Source organism: Bipolaris oryzae (assembly GCF_000523455.1).
Source record: "Bipolaris oryzae ATCC 44560 unplaced genomic scaffold scaffold_53, whole genome shotgun sequence".
Lineage (NCBI taxonomy): Eukaryota > Fungi > Ascomycota > Dothideomycetes > Pleosporales > Pleosporaceae > Bipolaris > Bipolaris oryzae.
Window position 1 is genome coordinate 114,753 of NW_006911329.1, and position 23,942 is coordinate 138,694.

General features: G+C 52.3%; 9 protein-coding genes across 9 annotated transcripts; 5 read left to right on the forward strand and 4 right to left on the reverse strand.

Annotated features, from left to right (window-relative positions):
- Nucleotides 1–249: 249 nt before the first annotated feature.
- On the forward strand, nucleotides 250–1,044 carry COCMIDRAFT_25804 (uncharacterized protein; the record flags this gene model as incomplete). The annotated part of the gene is made up of 2 exons (XM_007689148.1): nucleotides 250–516; nucleotides 634–1,044. 2 exons carry the CDS (start codon nucleotides 250–252, stop codon nucleotides 1,042–1,044), a joined length of 678 nt encoding a protein of 225 aa, XP_007687338.1.
- A 486-nt stretch (nucleotides 1,045–1,530) lies between these two features.
- COCMIDRAFT_93677 (uncharacterized protein) lies at nucleotides 1,531–2,618 on the reverse strand (the record flags this gene model as incomplete). Its single annotated transcript, XM_007689182.1, has 2 exons — nucleotides 1,531–1,562; nucleotides 1,616–2,618. 2 exons carry the CDS (start codon nucleotides 2,616–2,618, stop codon nucleotides 1,531–1,533), a joined length of 1,035 nt encoding a protein of 344 aa, XP_007687372.1.
- Nucleotides 2,619–3,446: 828 nt separating this feature from the next.
- On the forward strand, nucleotides 3,447–7,130 carry COCMIDRAFT_4767 (uncharacterized protein; the record flags this gene model as incomplete). The annotated part of the gene is made up of 2 exons (XM_007689137.1): nucleotides 3,447–3,490; nucleotides 3,542–7,130. The coding sequence occupies 2 exons, from the start codon at nucleotides 3,447–3,449 to the stop codon at nucleotides 7,128–7,130; spliced, it is 3,633 nt and encodes a 1,210-aa protein (XP_007687327.1).
- Nucleotides 7,131–8,308: 1,178 nt separating this feature from the next.
- On the forward strand, nucleotides 8,309–12,037 carry COCMIDRAFT_93645 (uncharacterized protein; the record flags this gene model as incomplete). The annotated part of the gene is made up of 2 exons (XM_007689183.1): nucleotides 8,309–10,006; nucleotides 10,055–12,037. 2 exons carry the CDS (start codon nucleotides 8,309–8,311, stop codon nucleotides 12,035–12,037), a joined length of 3,681 nt encoding a protein of 1,226 aa, XP_007687373.1.
- A 1,715-nt stretch (nucleotides 12,038–13,752) lies between these two features.
- On the forward strand, nucleotides 13,753–15,455 carry COCMIDRAFT_93658 (uncharacterized protein; the record flags this gene model as incomplete). Its single annotated transcript, XM_007689184.1, has 6 exons — nucleotides 13,753–14,100; nucleotides 14,234–14,538; nucleotides 14,592–14,767; nucleotides 14,823–14,913; nucleotides 14,964–15,297; nucleotides 15,360–15,455. The coding sequence occupies 6 exons, from the start codon at nucleotides 13,753–13,755 to the stop codon at nucleotides 15,453–15,455; spliced, it is 1,350 nt and encodes a 449-aa protein (XP_007687374.1).
- Nucleotides 15,456–15,473: 18 nt separating this feature from the next.
- Nucleotides 15,474–16,946, reverse strand: COCMIDRAFT_93661 (uncharacterized protein; the record flags this gene model as incomplete). The annotated part of the gene is made up of 1 exon (XM_007689185.1): nucleotides 15,474–16,946. The coding sequence occupies one exon, from the start codon at nucleotides 16,944–16,946 to the stop codon at nucleotides 15,474–15,476; it is 1,473 nt and encodes a 490-aa protein (XP_007687375.1).
- A 646-nt stretch (nucleotides 16,947–17,592) lies between these two features.
- COCMIDRAFT_4771 (uncharacterized protein) lies at nucleotides 17,593–18,232 on the reverse strand (the record flags this gene model as incomplete). The annotated part of the gene is made up of 2 exons (XM_007689138.1): nucleotides 17,593–18,005; nucleotides 18,064–18,232. The coding sequence occupies 2 exons, from the start codon at nucleotides 18,230–18,232 to the stop codon at nucleotides 17,593–17,595; spliced, it is 582 nt and encodes a 193-aa protein (XP_007687328.1).
- A 471-nt stretch (nucleotides 18,233–18,703) lies between these two features.
- COCMIDRAFT_93671 (uncharacterized protein) lies at nucleotides 18,704–21,364 on the reverse strand (the record flags this gene model as incomplete). Its single annotated transcript, XM_007689186.1, has 5 exons — nucleotides 18,704–19,351; nucleotides 19,408–19,819; nucleotides 19,873–20,023; nucleotides 20,071–21,056; nucleotides 21,114–21,364. The coding sequence occupies 5 exons, from the start codon at nucleotides 21,362–21,364 to the stop codon at nucleotides 18,704–18,706; spliced, it is 2,448 nt and encodes an 815-aa protein (XP_007687376.1).
- A 1,049-nt stretch (nucleotides 21,365–22,413) lies between these two features.
- On the forward strand, nucleotides 22,414–22,563 carry COCMIDRAFT_93633 (uncharacterized protein; the record flags this gene model as incomplete). Its single annotated transcript, XM_007689187.1, has 1 exon — nucleotides 22,414–22,563. One exon carries the CDS (start codon nucleotides 22,414–22,416, stop codon nucleotides 22,561–22,563), a length of 150 nt encoding a protein of 49 aa, XP_007687377.1.
- Nucleotides 22,564–23,942: the final 1,379 nt, after the last annotated feature.

Genomic DNA, 23,942 nt, shown 5'->3' on the forward strand with positions numbered 1-23,942 from the left:
GAGGAGTGGTCGAGTGGTTGAGGAGTGGTCGAGTCGCTGGGCCAGCACACAGGCACACACACATGCACACACATGCACACACACGCACACCCACGACCCGGGAGAGGCGCAATTAATTGGCAGACTGGCAGACTGGCTGACTAGCAGACTGGCAGACGGGCGGGTCAGGCGTCAAAGCCGTCAAGTCGGTGTGAGGATGTATGCTAGTGAGGCAGGGCGCTAGTATGTAGGAAAAGGTGACCCATGATCATGTGCCTGCTGATGCGAGTGTGGCCATGGGGGGTTGGCCAGCAGGGGACGGGCGAGTTGCCCACCTGGCCCACGCCCTTCTCGCCCTTCTCGCCCGTCTCGAGGCCGCCATTTTGCTTTTGGGGGGTGGAGATGCCTATCTGCTCACGTCGCTACGCTTCTGATCCGCATTCATCCACCCAGCCCACGCAATATTGCCCGTCCATGCCCTGCCAGCCCCAAGCCGGCCGCCAGTGGGCCACGGTGAAACCCTATCGACGAATCCATGTACCCGTCCGGCCGACGTGGCGCCGTCTCTTGTCGTCATCTTGTCCGCACCCCCGGTCGTCGTCTTGCGATAGGCGTAGTGCTGCCATAAGGCTATGCCCACTTGACTCCATCTAGCCCTCCCGGCCCATGAGCCGTGCCGTGGCGTCTGTCAACTGTCAACTCAATCACCACTTGCTATCAGCGACGCGTCCATCACTTTCCCTCTTGGACCCCGCTGCATCTGAGCGACCCGGCTCTTCTCCCACCGCCAAACCACCAGTCTGCAGTCTCGCCGCCAATGCCAATGCCAATGCCGGCTTACCATGTACAGTCGATGCCATCTCTGTTCGCGACATTGGTGATACAGCGACCACCCTAGCCTCGGTAGCATGCCGTCACCGCCAGCCAATCACACGCCCCTCACCAAAGGCCGACTCTGCATGTTTCCGTATTGCTCTCATTCGCGCCTCTCCATCTCTCCATCTCTCCATCTACCTGCTCTACACACTCTACCTGCACACTCTCTCAAGTACCATGCTCAGGTGACGCAAATCTATTCAGGGCGTCGCCATGGTGCTACTGCCGACTTAAGCGACTAGACATACCGGCCCGCACGCCATACCTACATATGCAGCTAAATCCCCGTGCACAGACGGCTACCCACAGAGTGAGCTATACCTATGTACACAAGTACATACACCTATACCGTACCCCAGACACGTCTTCGGCTAAAAATAAAATAAAATACAAGATAAAGTGTCCAACACCATTGCACAGGTTGGCCAAGAGCACCGTACAGTACAGTCTATTACAAGTTTCTACGTGGACCACTCATGCAGCGTGAACTCGTCAATGCCCACATGGATAGAAATGAAATCAATACAAGAAGATAGAAAAGCACACATGACAAAAGCTCAACGCCTCATGCGACAAGGGCTCCGCTAAGAGCCATGCCAGACCAACCCAGCATCATCTCTTGTCCTCTTTCCCAACGCCAGTCATGCACAAACATGGAAAATCCTACACACAACGTTAACCAGAAATGAGTACCCAAAGAAGGAAAACTGCGCCATGTTAGCTTGCTGTCACCCACGTCAAGTGCCAAAGCCACACTTACAGATCATTAGCACGCCAAACATCTTTGCCACGAGCCATCGGTTGCCCTGCACCCGGCTCCAGTACTTCATCAGCTCTCGCTGCGCACCCTCGACATTGTCTACAACATCCTCGGTGTTGGCATCAATTCGCTGAATCTGCTCTCCCTGCTCAGACACCATCTGTGCAAGCTGGCTGAAGATGCCACCGAGTTCCTGGATCGTCGACTCAATCGACTCAATGGCTCGCCCTCGCTCTTGAATGTACATGTTCTGTGGCTGTGCCTCTTCCATGAGCAGTAGCTGCGCGTCTGATTGCGCTCCTCCTCGCGTAAGGGCAGACGATCCAGATGGCTCAAGAGAAAGCAAGTCTTGTTGCACTGCGTTGGTGTTTCTACCAAATCCTCCTGGTGATCGTCCTCGCTGGGGTGTCTGATAAAGTGGCGAATCTGTCCTGCCCGGCTCGAGGCTGCTGTGGGACTGCTGCGCAGCCGAGGAAAGGAACTGTTCGGTCCGTGAACGGGACGCTTGCATGTTCTTGGTCCGCACTTCGAGCACATCCTTGAAGTTTGTGCCCACATTCTGCAGCTTGTCCTTCAACAACATGACGACATTACTGTTGTGCTCGCCCTCTTGGTCTAGGCCGGGCTTCGCCTTGGGGTGTAGTTTTGCGTTCATCTGCTGTAGCGCCTGCACTTGCCCGGAGAGCGCAGACATGTCTTGCTTGATAACAAAGGTGAGTTCGTCAAACTCGACCGGGCGGTCATCGAAGAGCGTCTTGCGCTTAGCTAGTTGTGATAGTCGCTCCAATTTTTGCATTGTGCTTGCGACACCGCGCGCAACCTCTGCGGCATTGCGCGCAAACTCGGAACGCTGACGTCGCGGACTGGCATTTGCCTGGGCTTTTTCTTGTGCCGTCAAAAGCGACTGCCTCTGCGCGCCCGTCTTGGACTGCGCCTGTCGCCGCTGGGCCTGTGCAAGAATGGAGCGAAATTCTTCGGTACGGTCCTGGATGGAAACGGCCATGGTGCCTGCAAATTACAACGTGTAGACAAGTCGGGGAGTCGAGGCGTCGAGGCGGAAAGGGGCAGCGCGCCGCGTATCGGCAGGGTGGCCAGGCGCTGCGACTTGGCAATGGTGCTCGGGTAGCGGCTACGTGTATCGGCTGGTGGCTATGGGGTTGAGCGTAGTATTCAATGTGTGATGGCGAGCGGCGCAGAATCGGACTCGCTTGTGGGAGGAAACGCGGCGGATTATGGGGGAAATTGGGATGGAATGGAAAGTCGAGGGCGGTTGGGGGAACGTGTTAGTTCCAAGAGGGGCCCTTGTCCGGACGGTTCCTTTTATGGCTGCCTGCGCCACAACCATCCAGGGACGACTGCTGTGGCGCCCAGCCCTGCGCCCCGCCGCTGCATCACCCCGAAGTCGTGCGAGAGAATTGGCAAGCACAAGCCGAGCAAATAAATGTCCCGCTCCTCAACTTTCTTATGCTTATCCTTGACCCCTATTGCGACTCCCTGCCATTAGCGTTTGAGCCGATTTGTCGTGTTTGGTGAGATTGAACCTTGGTCGTGCGCACCAGGTGACGTACGTATCATTCCCGGAAGCTCGGTCGGCGCCATCCACAGTCCCCTCTCTCCCTGCGTCCCAGCCTTTACTCACCCACGCCTGCACTCGCGCGGCGAACAGACAGCTTTCTTGTTGGACAGTCTGTCTTTGCAGATAGTCGCCCAGTCCCCTCTTACCATTGTATGCGCTGTTGGACATAGCTGGCTTTGGGCTTAGCCCCGGTTAGAGCCCTACGCTATATTGTGCTGTGCAGAGCCGATCCACGCAACTTGACTGTCCGCCACCATGGCTGGACCATTTCGCTTCCAGGAGGAAGCCAGGTCACCGCTGTAGGTCTTGCTCCTCTGCGCAATCCCTCCAGCGAGACTGACTCGTAGTAGCGATCGCAGCGCCTCGCCCTTCTCTGCCGGCCAACCTGTGTCCTTCAAGACAAATGTCAATCGCTCCAAAACAAAGAAATGGGTCCAGGCAAAGAAGAATGCCTACGACGGCGACGACTGGGGCGACTACGACGAGTATGACGAATACGGCGTGAACCAGGAACCCCAAAATGCCCAACCTCCTGCGCAGCGATACTACGCCCAGCGCACAGAGCAGCCCTCACGAAGCTTCACCGACCCCTCCCTCCAAGCACCGCTACCAAAAGCCCGCAGGAATTCGTTTGAGCGTGGAGAGGAACAACGCGCATTCTCATCGACCATTCCTCAGCCCCAGCATGCTCATGCCCAGCCACATAGAGAACCCCAGGGGCTGCCAGATAGTAATGCCTTTGGCGCAGGCTATGATATGGGTGGGAGGGGTGATTTCAGCCCCTCTGCAGTGCCTCCGCCATTGCAGACGCGTATGTCGCAGGTGCCTGCCGATTTCACTCCCCCCTCACAATCCCAATTCCCTCCGCGCAAAAGCAGTATAGGCCAGGCAAGTTCACCGATAGCGACTTCCCCACGACCGCGCACCGGCAGTGCATCTGATAAGCCGCTGCCTTTTATCAGACCAGCAGACATATACAAGCGCCACCAAGAAGATCAGGAACGTCGGTCGCTAGAATCATCACGACCCAGCCTAGACTCTCTTTCATCACCAACACGGGATGATGCAGGGCTCGCTCATGAGGGTGGAAAATCCCTGCAACCCATGGAAACAGTCGCCGAGCGCAAGAGCGAGTATCTACCAAACTTTGATCCCAAAACCATCCAGTCCGACCCCAGCCCTTCCCAGCAGGAACACCCCGCCAATTCACTGTCGGACGATCAGGGTCTACGCTCTGTTGTCGATCAGGCATTCACTCGTACTGATGACCAACGCTCGGTTCCGCCAACACCGACATCAAACGACACGAGCTCAGACCTTCTAAGAAGCAATACTGGAAGCACTTCTGGTATTAGTCCAATCATGAGCCGTGTCCCTAGCTCTGCCGCTTCAGCGTTAAAGATCCGCAATCAAGCAGAAGGAAATACACCTGTGATTAAGGAGGAACCTGGTGAAGTCACAACACCCGTCACCCAGCCAACGCCAGCGAACAATGTTGACTCACTGCACCACGTTCCACAAAAGCCGTCTCCGGGTCACTCCCGAAACATTTCAAGCTCGTCTACCCCTCGCAGTGGTCTTGCTACGCCGACACGTGGTGACAGTCCCGCTCGTTCACCTGTGCTAGCAGCCAACAAAGACGTTCCAAGACCAAAATCCGCCCTTTTCTTGACTGAAGACGACGCAAGTCTTGAAGGCATGGATGGCGGGTTAAAGGGACCATCTTCTGCATATGCTAATCGCGAAGCGGATCTCGCCACTTCAACTAACAGCCGCCCAAACAGTGGGGTTCTGGATCTAGGAGCCGCGCAGCGTCAGTCACAGAACATGTTCTTAGAATCCCATAATACACAATCCCCTATCGAAGATGTTTTACCCCGCGACCGTTCAGAATCACCCAGCAAAGGCCGTGTGCAGGCGCTAGCCGGCAAGTTTGGCGATGTAGCTTCTTCAAGACGCGGGTCAACACAGTCGAATCTTTCAAGAAATAGCGTTCAGTCATGGGAGCGAAGTCGTGGCAATTCTCGTGCAGCGTCTCCAACAAAAGCTAGTCCATCAAAACCCAGCAGTCCGGTTAAAGAGTTCCGTCCCCACCTGCCCGGCCAGTGGGAATCATACACAACCACAGTTATGACCCCTTCAGAACATGGGGAGCAGGATCGGGGGTTAGGCAATGTGGAGAGGAACCAAATTTCCTCCGAGAGTCTTGACTTGACACCCACAACTGCTAAGAAATCAGTTGCTGAAGTTCCTTCAACCGAGGCAGACAACTCCGACCCAATGGCCGCCCTTCGAAACGCCGGAGCTGCAATGGTTGAATCTATCCGTACAACTATGGGGGCGGGCGAAGACCCATCTGAAACTGAGAAGGAAAAAAAGGCATCTGTTGACCATGGCAACATCTATCTCCCTAGGCCATTGCAGCTTGATCGCACGATAACATCTAATTCAAGTGCACCACCTACACCCCCTGCCAAGGACACTCCAAAATCCGAGTTTCCGCCATCGCCTCCCTCGAAAGAAACCCCCTCGCCGTCCGAGGAGGATCCGTTGACTCGCCCAAGCTTTGATCAAAAACTTAGCACCGATACTTCTGCCGAAGACCAAGAAAGTGATCGTTTGCGAAAGGAAATTGTTGCCAGTTTGGGTCCTCTCAATATCCCCGACTCACCAGCGGATGAACCAAGTTTAGCTCCACTGCAACCACGCAGCCCGGGTACAAATCGTGCCAGCTCGATCCTCCCTGACGAGTACAAGAGCTATTGGGCTGAAGAAGACCGCATTTCTCGGCGATCTTCTCAAAAGAGCGAGACCATAGCCAAAGACCCACCACAAGCAGCGACTGTTGCGTTTCTCCCACAATCCGAAGACCCCACAAAACCTGTCATCAAGAGGTTCAGTTGGGAAGGGGGCGATTCGCTGATGCAAACGCCAGTTGAATCGGGAAAGGAAACTCCCTCAGCAGAGCCTGCAACAGCCTCACACGGGCCCGAAAAGCCTACATCCGCTGGAGAGCGAGCTGTAGAACAGGAACATCATCAACCACCTGTGGCTCTCCCTGGCATTGCTGTACACACTGGTCATACTCCGACTGTTACCAAACCTGACTCTGTCGGTGATAGCGAAAAGCCGACTGAACCTTCTCTTTTGGACCCTACAGAGGCTATAATCAGCCCCGCTCGAGAGGCTACGCGTTCACCGGGTCTTCATGTTGTGAATACGGAAGAAAACCCCGAAGCTGTGGATCTTCCTCCACGCTTTACTGCTGAACACGATCCGCCTCCCGCGGTGTCTGAAGAGCCCAAATTGGCTGAAAAAGCCACAACACCGGAACCTGCAGAATTACAGCCAGCGATTGAAGCACGCAATGAAGAGGCTCAGACTCCTGCTGCAGCGCCTGTAGCGTCCGTGGCGCAAGAATCTTCTACCAAGTCGCCAGCCACAGACAAGCCCTTGGGTGCTCGAGAGATCGCAACACTCAATTCGGCAACGGAACGAATTGATACGTACAACAAGACCCGGGAATATTGGGCGAGTGTAGACCATGGGCTAAATGATTGGCTGACAGCAACTTTGGATGCAAAGCCCGAGTTGGCAACGCAAACATATCCAGTGCAACGAGCGCCTACTGGCTCTATTCGTCACAGACACACTGGCTCACTTTTGTTCGGGAAACTGGGTGGGTCAAGTAGCCACGAGTCAAGTGCTGAACAGCATAACAATGCCAGTGCGGCCGCTCCTACCAACACTGGCTCTCCCACTGCCAATGCACCTTCTGGGTCTAGTTTTGGTGGACGCATTGTGAACCAGCAAGTGCAGATGAAGGGTAAAGATCTGCTGCATACTGCCAACGTACTGGGTGGGAAGGGTATGACCAGTGCCAAGGGCTTTTTTGCCAAAGGCAAAAGTCGCTTCGGGCGCGAAAAGGCAGAGAAGTGATTTCGCTCCTTTATGGCATATGCCGCAACTACTACCAGGGATTGTCTTGATCGACTAAGAAGCTGTGAGGGGTAACCGGGCCTGTTCGCCTGAACCTCAATATGGCGTTTTGGCCTTTTACTTGGGTGCTTTGATATATATCTTTTTTCTTTTCACTCGACGACTGGTAGCCTCTTCTATATCTCTATATCTATTTCAATGTAATTTCCAAGTCCGGACCTAGTGTCTCCAGTCGTCATGAAGGAAACTAAAACTTTCGCAGAAGATCCATTCAATTTTCAGCCCTGTTGTTGCAACCGCTGAGTCCGACACCTCTACACCCACCGATAGATATCATTTTGGGCTTGCTAACAGACTTGCCACCAAGGACATTGATAATAGTAATAATGATCAACCGCCGACATAGAACCATGATCCACTCCCAGCGCATACATACACGATATGATTTGGGCGCCATTTTATCTCGCTAGGTATGCCCGTTATGATTGACAAAGTCCTTTGTGAATAGATCGCATCTCGACATGACTTGTGCCGAATACGAGATGAAAGGCCGATGGTGCCAGACCTATTTGGACGGCTCTAGTTGGGTAAATCGGCAGAATTGATAACACAGACCAACGATTGTCGGCAGACCTTCACGATGGTAGTGCAGGTTTTGCAAGCAGCGAGCGTCTAGAGGGTAGAGACACGGCATGTAAATTACCGGTAGCGGTGTACTATCTCAGAGGCAATGAGCGTGCGGGAACCGAGCGGCGGTCTAAGTAGGGCCAAGGATGATGACGACCATCGGGGGGGGAAATGCACGACGTGCCCTCAGACCATTTTATGGTTCGCCAATCCGAGCTGGGGGCCAACGAAAGCAAGTAATGCACCAATACCAACAAATTTTCATCAACAGTGCGCGCCTAGAAGACAACTGGGCCTGACTCAAAAGCCGTTGGGGAGATTACCGCTATGTACAGCTTCAGGCCCGCAGCTCGGGGCAACACGAATACATGGGGAAGCTCCGCTAAGCCCCAACCTGGCGGGGGTCTAAGCTGACACCTCGCAGACGCGCTGTACTCCCGCGTCGCCTCTTCACGCCGTGCAAGAGACTACATACTAATCCACCCGCTTCGCCATGGCACCGCCGTCGTCCTGCTGCTCCGTCGCCGTCCGATGCCACTGAGCTGGGTGCGATGAATAATGAGAGTCATCTAGCCACGCCTCTCGCCCAGCCTCCGCGCATGGTTCCAGGTCAACCCGAGACGGCAAAGGCCGCAACATGGCGTGACGACGATTCACAAAGCGCAACATCGGATGGACTTGCGCCTCTTAAAAACAACATCCCCAAATCAAGACACCAAGCCTACGAGTTGCCCGCGCCCAACTCTACCATGGCCCTTCCGGCAAAAACTGGTGGTTCTCTCCTATCGCAGATATCTGCCATGGTTTCCGAAGAAGGCAGCGCCCCTTATTCTCGAAATATTCCTGGAAAACCGAACCCATCTGCTGTCTGCAGAATGCAGCCTCAATTGTCTAACAAGCAGTCAAGAGCTCCGGTCCAGATTCCGAGGCAGAGTCCCCCATCACATGACACCCACACCTCGGATGGCCAAGGCAATGATTTGGATCTTTACGCTGATTACAATGGAATTGTGAAAGACTTGCGCGACGAAATGGGCCAGCCGTTGCGAGTTTCAGAGGCAAGGGTACCCAGTCCAGAACCGCAACAGTCACCAACTAAGCCCGAGGCTGCCAATGTTCAGGTAACACGTGAATCCCAAGATGGTGAGCAGCAAAGATACAGCACAGATCGACCAATGAGCTTCATTGCTGGACCTGCGGACCAAGATGGAAAGCCCCAAGACCAAATCAACCAGTCTGCATCTCCAGACGATATAAGAGTACGTCGGGCGTTCAGGCAACGTAGAAACCACGCTGAGCAGCACCAATTATCGCAAGGAGGCGCGGTCTACTCTGAACTTCCAGCAGAACCTTTGGACACATCTTGGAATTCTGTCCAATCGCCCCCTACCCCTGGCGCACCCCCACCAAAAAATATCTTACGGACTGCCCAACCACTAGATCCTACACGACCAGCATATATTGACCCACCTCGTGTCTCTGGCGAGGCAAATTCCCAAGAGCGACTATCAGGAACACCAGGTGCACATGACCAGCAACCTCAGACTACCCACATCGCGAACCTCGCTTTGCACCAACCCCGTGCCAAAAGAGTTTCGCCAGTTGCTCAGATTGTACCAGATTTTCCACTAGAACAAAGTAAAACCCCTAGTTCCCAATTCCAAGACCTGGGGCAGGAGCAACAACAAACAGATCGCCCGTCTCGTCAGGATATGGAAAAGCGAAAGTCTACCAACTCAGCTCAGTCGTCTGTCTACGAAGCATCGAAATCACACGAGAAGATTTCTTCAAAAGGCAAAATTTCGTCAATATTCAAGAAATTTGGTGGAAATGGTCAGGCTTCTTCACAGCAACGGCAAAACCTGGAAACCATTTCGGCTGGTTCAAATTTGAATTCAGAAGGGCCAGGGCGCCTAAAACCAGCTTCGTCGGTCAAGCGTCCAAGCGTGGATCAGCAGTCACAGGCCAACCAGAAATCATCACTCTTTGACCTCAAGAAGCAGAGGAATCCTGCGGCCTTCTATAGCATCCCTTACCAGCAATCGACAGCCAACGTACCTAACCACTCTAGCCAGTCGAACCAACCAGACGTTGCAAGTGGCGCCAAGCCGAAGCGCAATTCGGGGCTAGGTGCGATTTTTGGTAAGGATGGCCCAAGCGTTGATGGCATGGTCACAAAGTTCAAACTTTCGTCGTCGAAAGAGGACAAGAAAGCGCAAAAGGCCAAAGGAGACTCTACAAAAACTCAGGTCTGTCGTGAATGGGATCCTGTAAAGGAAGTTTACAAACCAATTCAGGTTAAACCCTCTCAACAGACGGAGTCACCCAGACCGTCGATATCGGATACCCGTCCAGAGGAGCCCTCTGCTTTTCTCCGAACGAAGCAATTGGCAGAAGAGCATCAGGCTCAGCAAAGCGGCCAGCCCTCGCCACAGGTTAACATACGTCCAGTGCGCACCAGCTCCCTAATGCACAATCACGGCCCATTGTTCGACCGTTTGCGTCAAGAATTTCCTAATCCTCCGAATGGAGAGTATTACTGGCCTAATGATGAGCAAACTGAGGACAACAGAGGGGCATATGCCGCAACTGTGGCTGCACGACAACAGTACGAGCAACTACAAATGCAGCGTCAGAAGGAGCAGGCTGCGTATGGGCAAGGCGAGTATAGAGATCCTTACCATGAGCAGCAGCAACAGCAATTACAATCGTCCCGCCCATTGCCAGGGCAAAACGGCGCGCCAATATCGGGCCAGAGCTATGTTTCACAAAATGCTACCTCAGCAGAGCCCAGCTACGAAGCAACTCCGATACCTGCTGCGTACGGTCATGTATCTGGAGCTTACGTAGCTCACTCAAACCGGCAGGACCAACCCATATATCCACCTCAACATGTTCAGGCAGCACATGTGAATCATCCCACGACGCAGTATGCAGATCCATGGATGCCACCCATTTCTCCACAAATATCCGGGCAATCCCAAATGTACCAGAGTAGTCGGTCACACTCCGATGACAGCAACATGCACGTAGTATCACCGATATCGCGTTCAGCTTCCTTGTACAGCTATCCGCCTCATCATGGCGCTCAGCGAACTCAAAAACCAAGGATGGGCAGTATCTCAGAGGTGTCTCAGCAAGACCGTCCCTGGCATCTCAATTTTCCAGCAGGAGCCACTGAACAGGAGATTGTCCGGGCACGTCAGGGACAGTACATGCAGGCTCTTTTCAACGCTCAGCAGCAGCAACAAGCTGAACGAGCTGCAGGAACACCTTCGCCACATACCCCCCAGCACACAACGCCTACAAACACAGTTCCACATGAACATGCGCAAGGAGGTGGATTTCGTGAGCTTTTACCTTCAGGCTCTCCACAACCCTATCGAGTCCCTCATTCTGAGTCGCCTCGTTACGAACAGCCTTTGCCAACTCGCCGCCATCCGGCCTACGAGCAGCAAGTCCCGACACGTTCTGAGCCGTCTCCACAGCCCGCAGCATACCCCTTACCTGAATCACGCAATTCGACAAGACCCGCTGGCACAGTGAATCCACCTCCCAACCTACCTTACTCACCAACAAGAAATGCTTTCCCTGATGAGCAGATGTATCAGAATGATGGACAGCAATACCATCAAAATCCCTCTCCAAAAGAAGACATGTATCAGGCGCCAGTGAACAGATCATCAGAATACGACGCACAAATACCCGACGAGGCACCACCATCATACGATGGAATTGGTGTCCCCAACGAAGGCATGGACAAGAGTCGCCCTGATGCGGTTCGGCCACCCAACATCAATACAAACGTAGATGGAGAACACCGTAGTCAAAGACTAGAGTCCCGACCACGGCAGCCATCCATCGGAATGCTGCAACATCCCCAGCCCGCCTCAATGGCTGCATCTCCCCAACGCACATTATCAGACATGGGTGCCGAATCGCTCCGTCGGCAACTCCTCCAACAAGAAAACATCCAGCACATGGAGCGCGTGCAGCGCGAACGAGAGCGCCGCGAGGCCATTGCACGCGAAAGGCAACAGCGCGAAGCAGCAAGAGCACGAGCCAGAGAGCTCGAACGCAGCGTCTCTAGCGGTGGTCAAGTTGGCAGCTTGCGCACTATTGGTGGTAGCTTTAGCAGCGCGGGAAGTAGTTGGGGGCGGACCGGTAGTCAGCATAGGCAAGTGTTTGAATTATCTGCTCTTGACGATGACGAGCCCGTCATGAAGGCTACGAGTTATCCTGGCCAAGAATGGACGCCCCCGATGTGGGATGGAGATTAAGAAGTCTGTTCGCTTCTTGGCTCTTTCTTGCATCTTCCTGGTTCTATATATGCCACATTGCAAGCTTTCCGTTTTCCTTTTTTATCAGACAACTACGTACTGTACGCGCGACGTTATGCCTCTTCTCTATTTACCATGTAATTTCACACATATCGCATGTTCTTTCTTTTCCGACTTGCGCGAGTCTGTCTGCCCTGATACCACGATTTCCTTCCTTGGGTTTTCATGTATAATCTTTGCTTTCGTTCTCTATTTATCATTTCTAGAGTCCTGTTTTCTATGTCGCTGGTATCAAAATGTCTCATTTACATTTCGGTTTTCTGATTTTACTCCAACACCCCAGGCATGGGGCGGGGTGTATCTCATAGGAAATCGCACCAATGCACTTGTATTGGCGGGTGCAGCTCGATACTCTCAATATATTAGCCGTACGTTGTGGGGCTGATCATATCCAAATATCATACTGGCATGCCGCGAACAATACAGAAAAGAGTGGTATATTGCTTTAAATGCTTACTTCTCTGGCTGCCTACTGCTACGACCGCGAATTATTTTGGCTCTAATTGTGCATTTAGAGTGACAACAACGCCAACTTCATAACAAGAATGGGACTATACGTTGTAAGTGTACAATGACATACCAGCGTGATAAGATGCATAAGAGGCACTCGGTCAAATCATCATGATACTAAAAAAAGTTAACGCTGACAAAAGAGACTTCGGAATTAGGCATTGGGATCTTACTGATGCCGATTCTGATTGATGTCAACGTCCTAATGACAACGGATATCGATCGCTCCACAATTCCAAATATCGTGTACAATCCTGCATATACGAGGTATCACTTCATCCAATGATTCAAAACGTCCAGAATCCAATCTACGAAACCACAAATCGACTAATCCCGTCTCCTGAGTAACATACTAGTAATCCAACCAACGTGTCACAACCCACCACCCAATCGCTCCAACCCGTCGCCAGCCAATCCCGCACCAAAACCATCTGCTCGCGTCATACGTAACATCACCCGGTATCACAACAACTGTCAAATCTAGCGAGCCCGTCAAAAAAAAGAAGAAGAAGAAGAAATAACAGCTTGGTTACAAGTAATTCCTGCATACATCCGTCGCTGCACGTATCCAGCTTGCCCCCTCCCCGCACGGCTTTCATCGGCGGAGAAGTACACTTCGAGAAGGCATAGGGTCGAAAAGAGGATAGATATCCGTTTAGTATGCCAATAGCAATACATCATAACAGCATCATGTCCTTCATCTCTTCGTCTAATATTTCCAACTTCCTCCTAGCCCCTACACACAGACACAGACATACACACGCAAGCTCCGCTTCCACCTTACCCACGATACGCGCTCAACGTCTCTATACGTGTAGTACAACGAACGGGACGGGGGCAAGGAACAAGAAAAAAAAAAGAAGCATCAACCCGGCTTCCCTTTCCCTCCCTCCCGACTTTCCCCCTTTCTTTTTTCTTCTTTGCCAGCCTGACTACAGCCGGGAAATCGTGGAGAAAAGGAGTGTTTTCTGTTGTACCGCCATGTTCATCTAGCGTGACATACAGCGACAACCACTGACGACATGGACAATCCAACACCCCCCCTCCTCCCCGACTATATCTAACTCTCCCCCTTATGCATACCCCATCCTTCTCCATACCCAGTAATCTCTCCTTCCTTCCTTCCTTCCCTCGCTCCTTCAAACATGACTGAAAACCCCATCCCCCTCTTCTTCTTCTTCTTCTTCCCCCGAACCCCTCCTCAAAGCAGTCCCTCCTCCACCTCCACCCACACCTCCACCACTCCATCCTCAGAAAAATCCGTCCAACAAGCACGTCTCGGTGGCCCCCTTACCGTTCTCGGCTCAGCGCTAATCTTCTACGCCTCCTTTGGCCTCATGAGCAGCTTCGGCTTCTTCCAGGACTACTACTCGCGCGAGTTTCTGTCCTCGAGCTCCAGTTCGAGTATAGCTTTGGTAGGGACGCTGCAGATGGGGCTGACGAATCTTATGGGAGCGCTTTCGGGAGCGCTGTGTGATCGGTTTGGTGTCAAGGTATGTATTTTTTTCTCTCTGCTTTGTCTTCCCCCCCCCTTCCTACACAACATGTATACTCTCACTTCATGTGTGTGTGTGTGTGTGTGTGTTCTCGTCGGGGTTTTCAAGGGCTAAGTCGAAGCGATGTTAGTGGTTGCTGGTGGGTTCGGGGTTCGGGGTTACGACGGCGTTGGTGGTGCTTTCGTTTGTGCAATCAGGCCAGTTTTGGATTGTGTTTTTGATACAGGGGGTTCTGATGGGGTTGTCGATTTCGTTCGGGGTGCAGCCTGCACTTACGGTTGTGGGGCAGCATTTCAAGGCAAGGAGGGGGTTGGCGTTGGGGGTCGTGTCGATGGGGTCGGCGGTTGGGGGGATTGGGTTTCCGTTGATGCTGGGACAGGTGATGCCGAGATGGGGGTTTGGCGTTGCGATGAGGTTGGCGGCTGGCAAGGTTGTGTGGGTTGGATACTGGTCGTTGCTTGAGAGATAGAAGGCTGACAGGGATGTAGGGTTTGTTACTCGATTGCGTTGTGCTTGTGCACTAGTAAGCCTGTTCGAAGCTCGGGCTGTAAGGAGAGCACCTTTCGGGTAGACTTTGGTGGGTTCTTGGATCCTCGGTATGCGGTTCTCTGCGTGGGGACGTGGTTTGCTATCCTCGGTCTTTGGCTTCCGGCGTATTATGTCAGTGAGTAGTTCTGCCCCCAAAAGACATGCCTTCGTGTTACTAAACAATATCTTAGAAACTTACGCTGATAATATATACCCCGGAAACAATGTTAGCAAATACTTCCTTTGTATGATGAATGGCTGCAGCATGCTTGGTGGAACATTGTGAGTCCAGCGTAACCCTATACCAGACATCCCTTCTAATGTCAATATAGAGGCGGTCTCCTAGGCGACCGCATAGGCCGATTCAATCTCCTCTGGCCCGTCACGTTCCTCTCAGGCTGCCTCTGTCTCTTCCTCTGGCTCCTAAGCACCAACCTCTCCACACTAATATTCTTCGTCTGCGCATACGGTTTCTTTTCCAGCAGCGTAAACACACTCCCAACCTCGATCATCGGACAGATTACGCCAGACGACAAGTTCGGCGCGAGGACTGGAGCGTTCTACAGCGTCATCACCATCTCGAGTCTGATCGGGACGCCTATTGGCGGAGCACTTATTGTAGACGAGCATGTTCGGGAGGGATATCGATGGTTGATACTGTTTTCGGTAAATATGTTCTTAGTCTGAATTAGGTGCATGATTGATGCAAGTAGCTAATATACAAATAGGGAACTGCACTCATTGTCGGCTCCATGTTCATGCTCGGCAGCCGTATGCTGCACGGCAACGACTCGCGCAGGAAACAAGAAATAGAGGTATCCTAGTGCCCAACACTCTAACCCTTAGGTCGTGTCTGGGTACAACACCTTCCAGCACCGGACTTTGCACCGGCATTTCGGTGGCCAAAAGGCATCCTGTATCACGAGCCCCTCCGATTCTTCTACCACATCCTCTTGTATACCCGGAATGATACTTTTCTCAAGCTCGACCCCACCTCCATCTTGCCTGTATAGCTCCCTAATCTCTTCCGCTGTGAACCTCACCTTCTTCCTCTCCTCACTCCTCAGCTTGTAGAAGCTCTCCTTCTCCACTTCATCCATAAACCCATACATATTGACGTTCTCATACGAAGCCAATACCTCTGCAACCCTTTCATATATAAGCCGATGCAGTATCCTAGGACAATTGAATGGCTCGCCGTAGAATAGCTGAGGACCCCACTGACACGGTCCATCAGACAGAGAACCCCTCGCGTCAGGCAACTGGATGCGAATCTCATTCAAACAAGGCATTTGGCAGAAGATTCCGTAGTCGAGCTTGAAGTTCCGGAACCACTGTGCAAACGAACCTGCTGTGACCTTGAAGAAGTGCATCGAGTCGAGGAACGACAGCTGAAAGTTGATCTTGCGGATCGCATGGCGAAACGTCGCGTATCGAGATAACTCTGGGTAGATCCGAGGATACGTTTTGTACGTATCAGCAAGCCGCCGCATCTCGTCGGTCGACGGAAGAGACCCCGGCTCCAACATCTGGAAGCACTTCCCCAAGCGCCGCATACAGTCTTTGAAGGCGTGGTGACCTTTGACATCTATGCAGAGTCCCTTGTCATATAGCAAGTCACTGCTGCCGACGAAGCACATGCGCAGGGATATCGCGCGGACTTGGTGGGACACACCGAGCAAGGCCGACCACTTTCCAAACTGAGCGGTGACTTCTGGGGCGCCTTTGATAGGTCGTCTGCGCGGAGCACGAGGCTGTGATCGGTGCATGCAGAAGGATATGATACGTTCCTTCAACTCGGTGGGTAGACCAGGCCAGTTGAAAGCTGAGCCGTTCGATTTCCACCACTGGAACATGACGTCGTCGCCGACTGGGATTTCGCTAAAAGTAGGAAACATCTTCTCCAGGAATTCCTCCAGAGGGACGTATCGGCCTATTCTCTTCCCATATACCTCAACTTTGTCGGTTAAACGACGGCCGCCTTCTCGTTTCTCGCTCTTGAAGCGACACGTAGCGAAGATGGGTCTGCTACCGAAGTTGTAGAAGCCAACCCACAAAGCAAAGCTGCCATGAAACTTATCCGATCGTCCCAAATTCTGTGACTGAGACTGTGCCACTTCAATTGGGACGCTGAAGCGGGTGGGTGATGTTGTTCTATACTTGAGTACGGCTGTACGAACATCCTCCAGAAATGAGTGGCTTTCCCCTGGACTAACCTGCCAGTCGTTGGGCGTAAAGTTAATGTTAACGTTGAACCTCACATCGTTATGGGGTACAAGCGGCCCTGATCGTCGGGGATAGTTTGATCTGTTCATAGTGAGATCCCTGTGAAGTCGGATTGCTTGAATGTTGCTTGAACTCTGGTTGAGGCCTGCGATTGTAATTAACATTGCAGAAGCAAGCTCAAAGTGGGACAATAGATTTAAGCGACAGTGGTCTCGGGAATGAGCGTCAAGCAAGAGGTATGAGTCTTAGACAAGCTTAGTGTTACACAAGTCCCCGAGCGGTGAATATGAATGAACTGATACGTGTGAAGCAACAAACGGGTGAGCACTATGCGGTAAGTCTCTCACCCACTCACAAACCTGCTTAAAATGTTTCTGCCTTATGCTCTCGCCAATCTCATCTCACCTATTACTCTACTGTACAAAATCATGACTTTGACTCTGAGCCCAATTAATATCATCGTTGCACATACAGCCAAAGTCGACGCACAGATCATAGGCTCATCAATCATTTCATTTCATCGTCATGTCTTCTATCAGCGATTGCAAGACATTATTAATAGCAATGTTCGCCATGGAGCTCCCAAGTCCAGACAATTGCTTGTCCGCGGTGGATACATCCAAGTCTCTCATCCAATCCGGGTATCAACGCCTCATCGTTTCCAAGCCCACCTCCCCGTCTTCTTCATGTCCGTCCTTTGCCGTTGAATTTTTTGAACGAAGGCATGCATTCACCTCACCACACATCATCAGCCTCAACCTCCCACTTTTCACCATCAGCCCTCACACACTCCCGATTCTTATCCCGACTGCAACTCTTCCTCATATCCAGAGCATCCTCGCCATCATTGTAGTACGCCTTGACCACACGATAGACACTATAGCCCATCTTGCGATACAGCTCTTTTGCAATTTCATTCGACGCACGCACGAACAAATCGACAAACCACGCGTCGGCGGCGTCAGAGGAGCGCTCGAGCGCAGATGAGAGGGCAGTTGCATGGCCGAGGCGTCGGGCGCTGGGGGCAACAGTCAGGGCGGTGATGTGGCCGTGCCACGGAAGGTAGTTGGGGTATTCGACGCCCGTGGTGGAGGGCTTGTAGGGGCTTATTGGAGGTGCGAAGGGTGACGATTCGAGCTTGCCCAGGACTGTTTAATTTCTTGGTTAGTTCATATCCGTATCCATGTTGCAATTTGTAAAACGTACTATATCCCTCAATTTGACCATCCATGCCTTCGATAATTTGGCACAACTCGGGCCATCTGGTCAGGTACTCAAGGTAAAAACCAATATTATATGTTTCAGTCAAGTGATCAAGATTCGTTGAGGATATGCGCAGCAAGTCGTCTGGCCGCATTGGCCGTATGGTCGACATTGTGCTGTACCAGGTGAATGTGGTGAGTAGGTGGGGAAGTAAGAGGTAGGACGGATTGTTTGGAGGGACAAACGGCACTCCCGCGGGGAAGCCTCGCTTAGATTGCATGCATGCATCCCTCCCTTGCATGCTTCGCGCAAGAGCATCTCGAAGCATATCAAACAAAACGCTGTTGAGCAAAGACATGCAGGAAAATAATCCATCAACTGAACGCTCAAATTATTTCTATAAAGGAAAAAAGGGTATCCGGTAGATTAACAACAACGATTCGTCAACACTCTCGTAAATGGCTCCCAAAACATTCAATCCTCGTATGCGCGCTCAATGCAAATTCAAATATGCCTCCGCTTCCTATGCGTATTCCAAGTGCAATCTCATTGGTTCTTTCTTACGCTGATGTTGTTTCCAGTGTGCAGTGGGATGTGCGATCTGCGTTGCTTTGTTTCCTCTCAAAAATGATAGTCCATCCCATTAGATGCGGAACGAATCCACACTGGCTGCACCATTGACGTAGTCCTTGACGGATGATGCTCCTGAGCGCATCGCACGCTGCTCATAACTCAGCGGGCTTTGCGCTCTGTGAGGGCTCGCTGGTCCACGCAGGTTATCCATAGCAGAAACACGAGTGAACCCATTGGCACGACCATTTCTCAAAGGCGAACCTCCACGGGAGGGGTAGATGTTTTCTTCAGAATAATCACTGAGTCGTGTGTTGGCGCGTGGTTGTGTTGAGGCAGCAAGGGAATTGCTACGGATGTCCGCGGGGATTGGCGGTGCCTGACGGAAACGACGGTTTGAATACGCCTGGTCCTTCTCGTCGACCAGCACTACCATCCACACGCCTACAGATCCATTCTGGCCGAGGAGAGGAGTGCAGTGAATCCAGCGAGGTCGGCCCTCATCCGTTGCGTCCTCCAGGTCCTCGACAGGGTGCGGTAACCAGCGGATCTTTGCAGTAACGCCACGCGACCCATCTGCGAGCGCGCCACCGAGCGAAGCACGAACACGGTTACTACCACCAATTCGGTCAAGGAAACGAGATTGAAGTATTCCGGGGACGCGAAGTGAAGGAGATGTGAAGAGAATGCGTAGAGATGGCGCAGGACGGACAATAAGATACTGATTCGTCTGTTAGACTGTCCAAAATCGCTTGCAAGACACCGATTTAAACTTACATGTTTGTACGGACCGGCAAGGCGTCCGTCTGGTGAAGGAGTTGACTTTTCTGGTGCATCAAGATCAAAAGTCGATCGATCCTGAATGAGCACTCTAGGCTTGTGCTGCATGGTGGCGTCATCCCTTTCCTCCAAATGCTCCCTGTGCATGTTGCCGCCAAATCTGCGTGTTGTGTCCAACTCAGTGTTGTTGAACATCTCACATAGCGCCTGGAATTCGTCTTTAGGCTCGTCCTTTTCAATAACGCCGTCTTCCTGGTCAACCATGCGGCGGAACGCATCGAGTTCGGTGCCTTCTTTCACAAGACCAGTCACGTCGATTTGAGCGCCGATGAAATAACGGACAGTTCCGCGTGAATCACACAGAGGTGCTGTCATCAGAAGGTTCATAAACGGAGATCCGTCACGACGGCTGATTACTTTTAGTCAAAAGCCAGCCAGACCCAAACAACAGGCGCTACTTACTAGTTCAGAAAGACTTCACTATGATCTTTGCCTTCGCGAACGGCTGCTCCGAAACGGGCCACGCTGTTACGGTTGGTTTTGGGGCCTTGCAGGAATCGACAGTTGCGGCCAATAGCGTAGTTTACGCCATATTGGGTTGTGCGGTGGAATTCTAATATCCAGTTAGTGGTGCCCATGTTACATGCCAGATACACAAACCTTCAGACGCAAATATGATTGGGTTGTCAGCCCTCGAAGGATCTGTCAAGCAGAAAACCTCTGCTAACCCTTCACTAGCTTCACGCAGCATTGGAGGGAGGTTGCCAGTAACTCTCTTCGCAATACTAGAGCTTGCAACTTGAGCGAAGACATGCGTGATGAATGCTGGCAAATCGTCACGGACTAGAATATCAAAGGCCTGCTTGGCCTTCTCCTCGAGACTTGCGTTGACAGTGGTTCGCGCCCCAGTCTCGGTAAAACCCAAGCCATCGATGGGTTCTAGCGCTTCAGCGACAGCATTTGCATAGTTGATAGCTCGTAACGCTTTTAGTGCATCTAGGTAGTACACCATTGTAGGGACTGATTTGGGTCGATAGGCGCTGAGGAATGACGTAAATCGAAGCAAGGATGAAGTGTCGGCGAAGATGGCCTCTAAGTGCTCTTTCGAGAACAGTTGGTCGGATCTGGTCTCGAGTGAGAAGATGGGGCGTCCACTTTCCACTGGTGCGGAAACCAGATCGAAGGAATGCGGGTCATCTTCCATCAAGGGAGAAAGCCTGTCGCCCTCATCCAGCGTCCCACCCTTTTGCTGCAACGGCCCAAGCTGCTGCGTCGTAAAGGAAGGCGCTGCGGACTCATACGAGATTACCGAATCGACTGAACTTCGCATCTTTGGTGGCTCAGAATCCATTTCTTGGGGGGTTGAAAAGTATCCAGACATTCGCTTAGTGCCAGGCGTTTGAGGATTGCCAGGTGTTTGAGGGTTTCCGGGCGTTTGGGGATTCCCAGGTGTTTGAGAATTTCTAGGTGTTTGAGGATTCTTTGGCGTCTGTGAACGCTTAGGGGTAGCCGCTGGTGTACGTGAATAGCTATGAGCACGCGACCGGTTCCTTTCTGGAGTAGCAGGCCAGATGGGTGAAGTTGGTTCTTGACTCAATCGTCTTTGCAGCTCAACGCGATGTTGTTGGGCTTGAGGAGTGCTCGAACTATTCAATCATAAGCAAGAAGGAAAAGAAAATATGGGATACAAGAAGGGAGCGTACCTGGTTCGAAAGGGAATATGAATCTCGCGTCTTGCAAACTCTACTTGTGGTGCCGGGGCAAAGTCATCATCCTCCGAGTGCCAACTTCCTCGATGCCCAGGATCGCCCAAGCTAATAACGGGTGAAAGAGGGGCACTCGTTCTATTAGGCTCAGCGCCATCTTGCATGGTTGCAAAGTCTAGGACCAGCGGTTCATTAAAGGCACCGCCACTACCGTCGGCTTTGGTCAGCGCGTCCGCGTCGGGGGCCATGACGCTATCGACATAAGCTGGGGCCAGCTCGCTAGGACTCCCTTTTCGGGCAGAAGTGGGTGTTGAGGCTGAGGTCCTGGAAGCGTCAGAGGATCTTATTTGGGAGAACATTCCGTGCGCAGATCGGATCTTGTTCTTGAACATGGGCATCGCGATGGCGAAGGGGGTTGCGCGGCCCAGTAGCTTTGAAAATGGAAAAGTGCCAACTTTTGAGACGTGCAGATCGAGAGCTGGGCGTGCAGTGCAGAAAGAGGTGCACACCCATGACGAGAGGAGGGTCTATGTAATGTAAACATACCAGGTAGACTGACACGTCGGGTGGGCCCTTGGATTTGAGACAACGGGGCAACTAGTCTCGTGCTGGCAGGGACTGGACCCGCCGACGTACCCTTCGAATGCAGCAAAGATTGGTCAAGATTGGTAGACTATGGTTCAAAGTAATGGATGCCGCGTGGCCAAGTAGCGTGGGCTAATGCAAGGCACCCTCCTCGCGGTGCAGTACCGGCAAATCGACCTTTTGCTGGGGAAAGTCAAAGAATTCATTGTTGTCGAGGAGGTCAAATACTGCCGAGCAATAAGGCAGGGGTTGCGAGAAGCTAGGCTTTCTACCAATCAGCGGCATGGGGAGCCGAAGTTTCTCGCGAGACGGTGAGTTGTTCTCCAGACCGTTCATTGCATTGCAAACACGTTGACAGATCTGGACCGTTGGAACAGCTGGTCAAATAGAGGTGAACTTTTACATCTAACTCAACCTGCATGTTGCGCGCGGCTAGCAGCACACCTTGTTTTCCCTGTCGATCACTTGCAAATCCCGCTCGTGGGCTGCTGCCCTTAACGGAACACAGCAGACGCGTCCTGATCGCGACCATTTTGGACCTGGATGACATCTACGATTGTGCGTGACCATGATGCGGTGTGTACATATGTCGTAGCCCTAGACGTCTCTAAGCATGGGCAGGCATTCCAGTCTAGCTGGGAGCGGTGGAGATGTGCAAGTTCAAATATTAACTGCGCTGGCCGAATTACTCGTCTAGGTCAACGACCGGGGGATGTGCGGGTGGACCTGTTACGGTGCGATTCCGTGCCAACTGTTAATGTCGCCGGTGTATGCTTCTGCGCTAGGGGAACAGGTAGAGGCTCCAGGTTGGCTAAAACTTTTACTCCACTGCAAGAACCACTTGGAGAATCCGTCTGTTTAGCGCTTCGCCGACGCCGTGGCAATTAATGATGGTTCATTAGGTCGCATTCGCATCCCAAAGCCTGTCGTCCATTGGCACCGCTGTCAAACTGTTTTATCTGACTCGGTAATACTCTACCCGGATGCATGTGCATTACTCGGGACTCTAACAGGCTCGAAGATCCCCCCTTGCAGAAGTAAAGAAGGGCATGACTGATATCTCGGGGGCCAAGGGCACGGACGACCCAGCGTGCACTGGTGTTTCAGCTGCACTACTGCAGCCGAGTCAACACCGTTTGTATACATGACGTAGAGACGTGTGAATAGAGCTGTGGGGCGTGGATAGCCTCGAAAAGGGCTTGTGATGCCTCGAAAAGGGCTTGCGATGCCGAGATGCAGGGCACTATTTTCCGATGCTGATGAAGTGCTTTCTTTTTCTGCGTTGATGCCCGAGTCAAGGGCAAGGAAGGTGGCAGTGGTTTGCTCTGCTGCTACCAGAGCGTGCGGTCCGCGATCTGCGGTTGCCTTACGTAGCACGTGGATGGCAATAGCTACCTCTTACTGCACGCCCGGCGTCGAACTCAGCCGGCGGCCACCACGGCCTAGCACCAACCATGACCACGCCTCTGGTTGGCAAAAGCCAAATCACAAAGAGTAACTTTGCTGACGCAACAGATTATCCCCTCGCCACCTCCGCCGCCACCGCCGTGTAGTATACAAGTAGCTAGTCAAGACCAGGCCAGACCTTGTATCTATTCTGAAGATATCGATCACGGCTAGACAATTTTGGAACACGACCCAGCCAATCAGGCCACCATAGGGCCTAGATGCCCACCAAGACCAGCATCATCATACGAATGCGCTCGACGGCTGAACACTTCACGTCATTGACGCTACCATCCCGAATCTACAGCGGACGTAACCGACAAAGTTCAGTTTCAAGCTCAAGCCGTGGTGTGGGATTTGGCCACTGGGGTTCCAGCTGTGTGTCTGGACCCTTTCCCCTTTAGGCCCATGCAAGAGAACATGTCGACAAACCAGGGACCCATCGGATCGTGGAGTCGGCGGCCGACATCTCTCTCTTCATCATCGCTCTCTTGTCATGAGGACATGCCTGCACAAGAAGTAGTGATCTTCATGTTTGCCCAACAGACCCGAAATGAAACCGGCCTTGAGATTGCCAAAATACGCCCATCCGGTATAACGCTTCAAGGAGGAAATCTCGACAGTTTCACCGGAGTAATTCTTAACAGGAAAAAGAAAGCAAAAGTTACCGTACGTACGTACGTACAGGAATGAAACTTAGTCAGGGCAATACGAATGTGGTTGACATTGCAGCCATACATGCCGCCCTGTACCGGCACCTCAGACGCTTTTCTCCCGTCCGAACGAGCAAGAGCA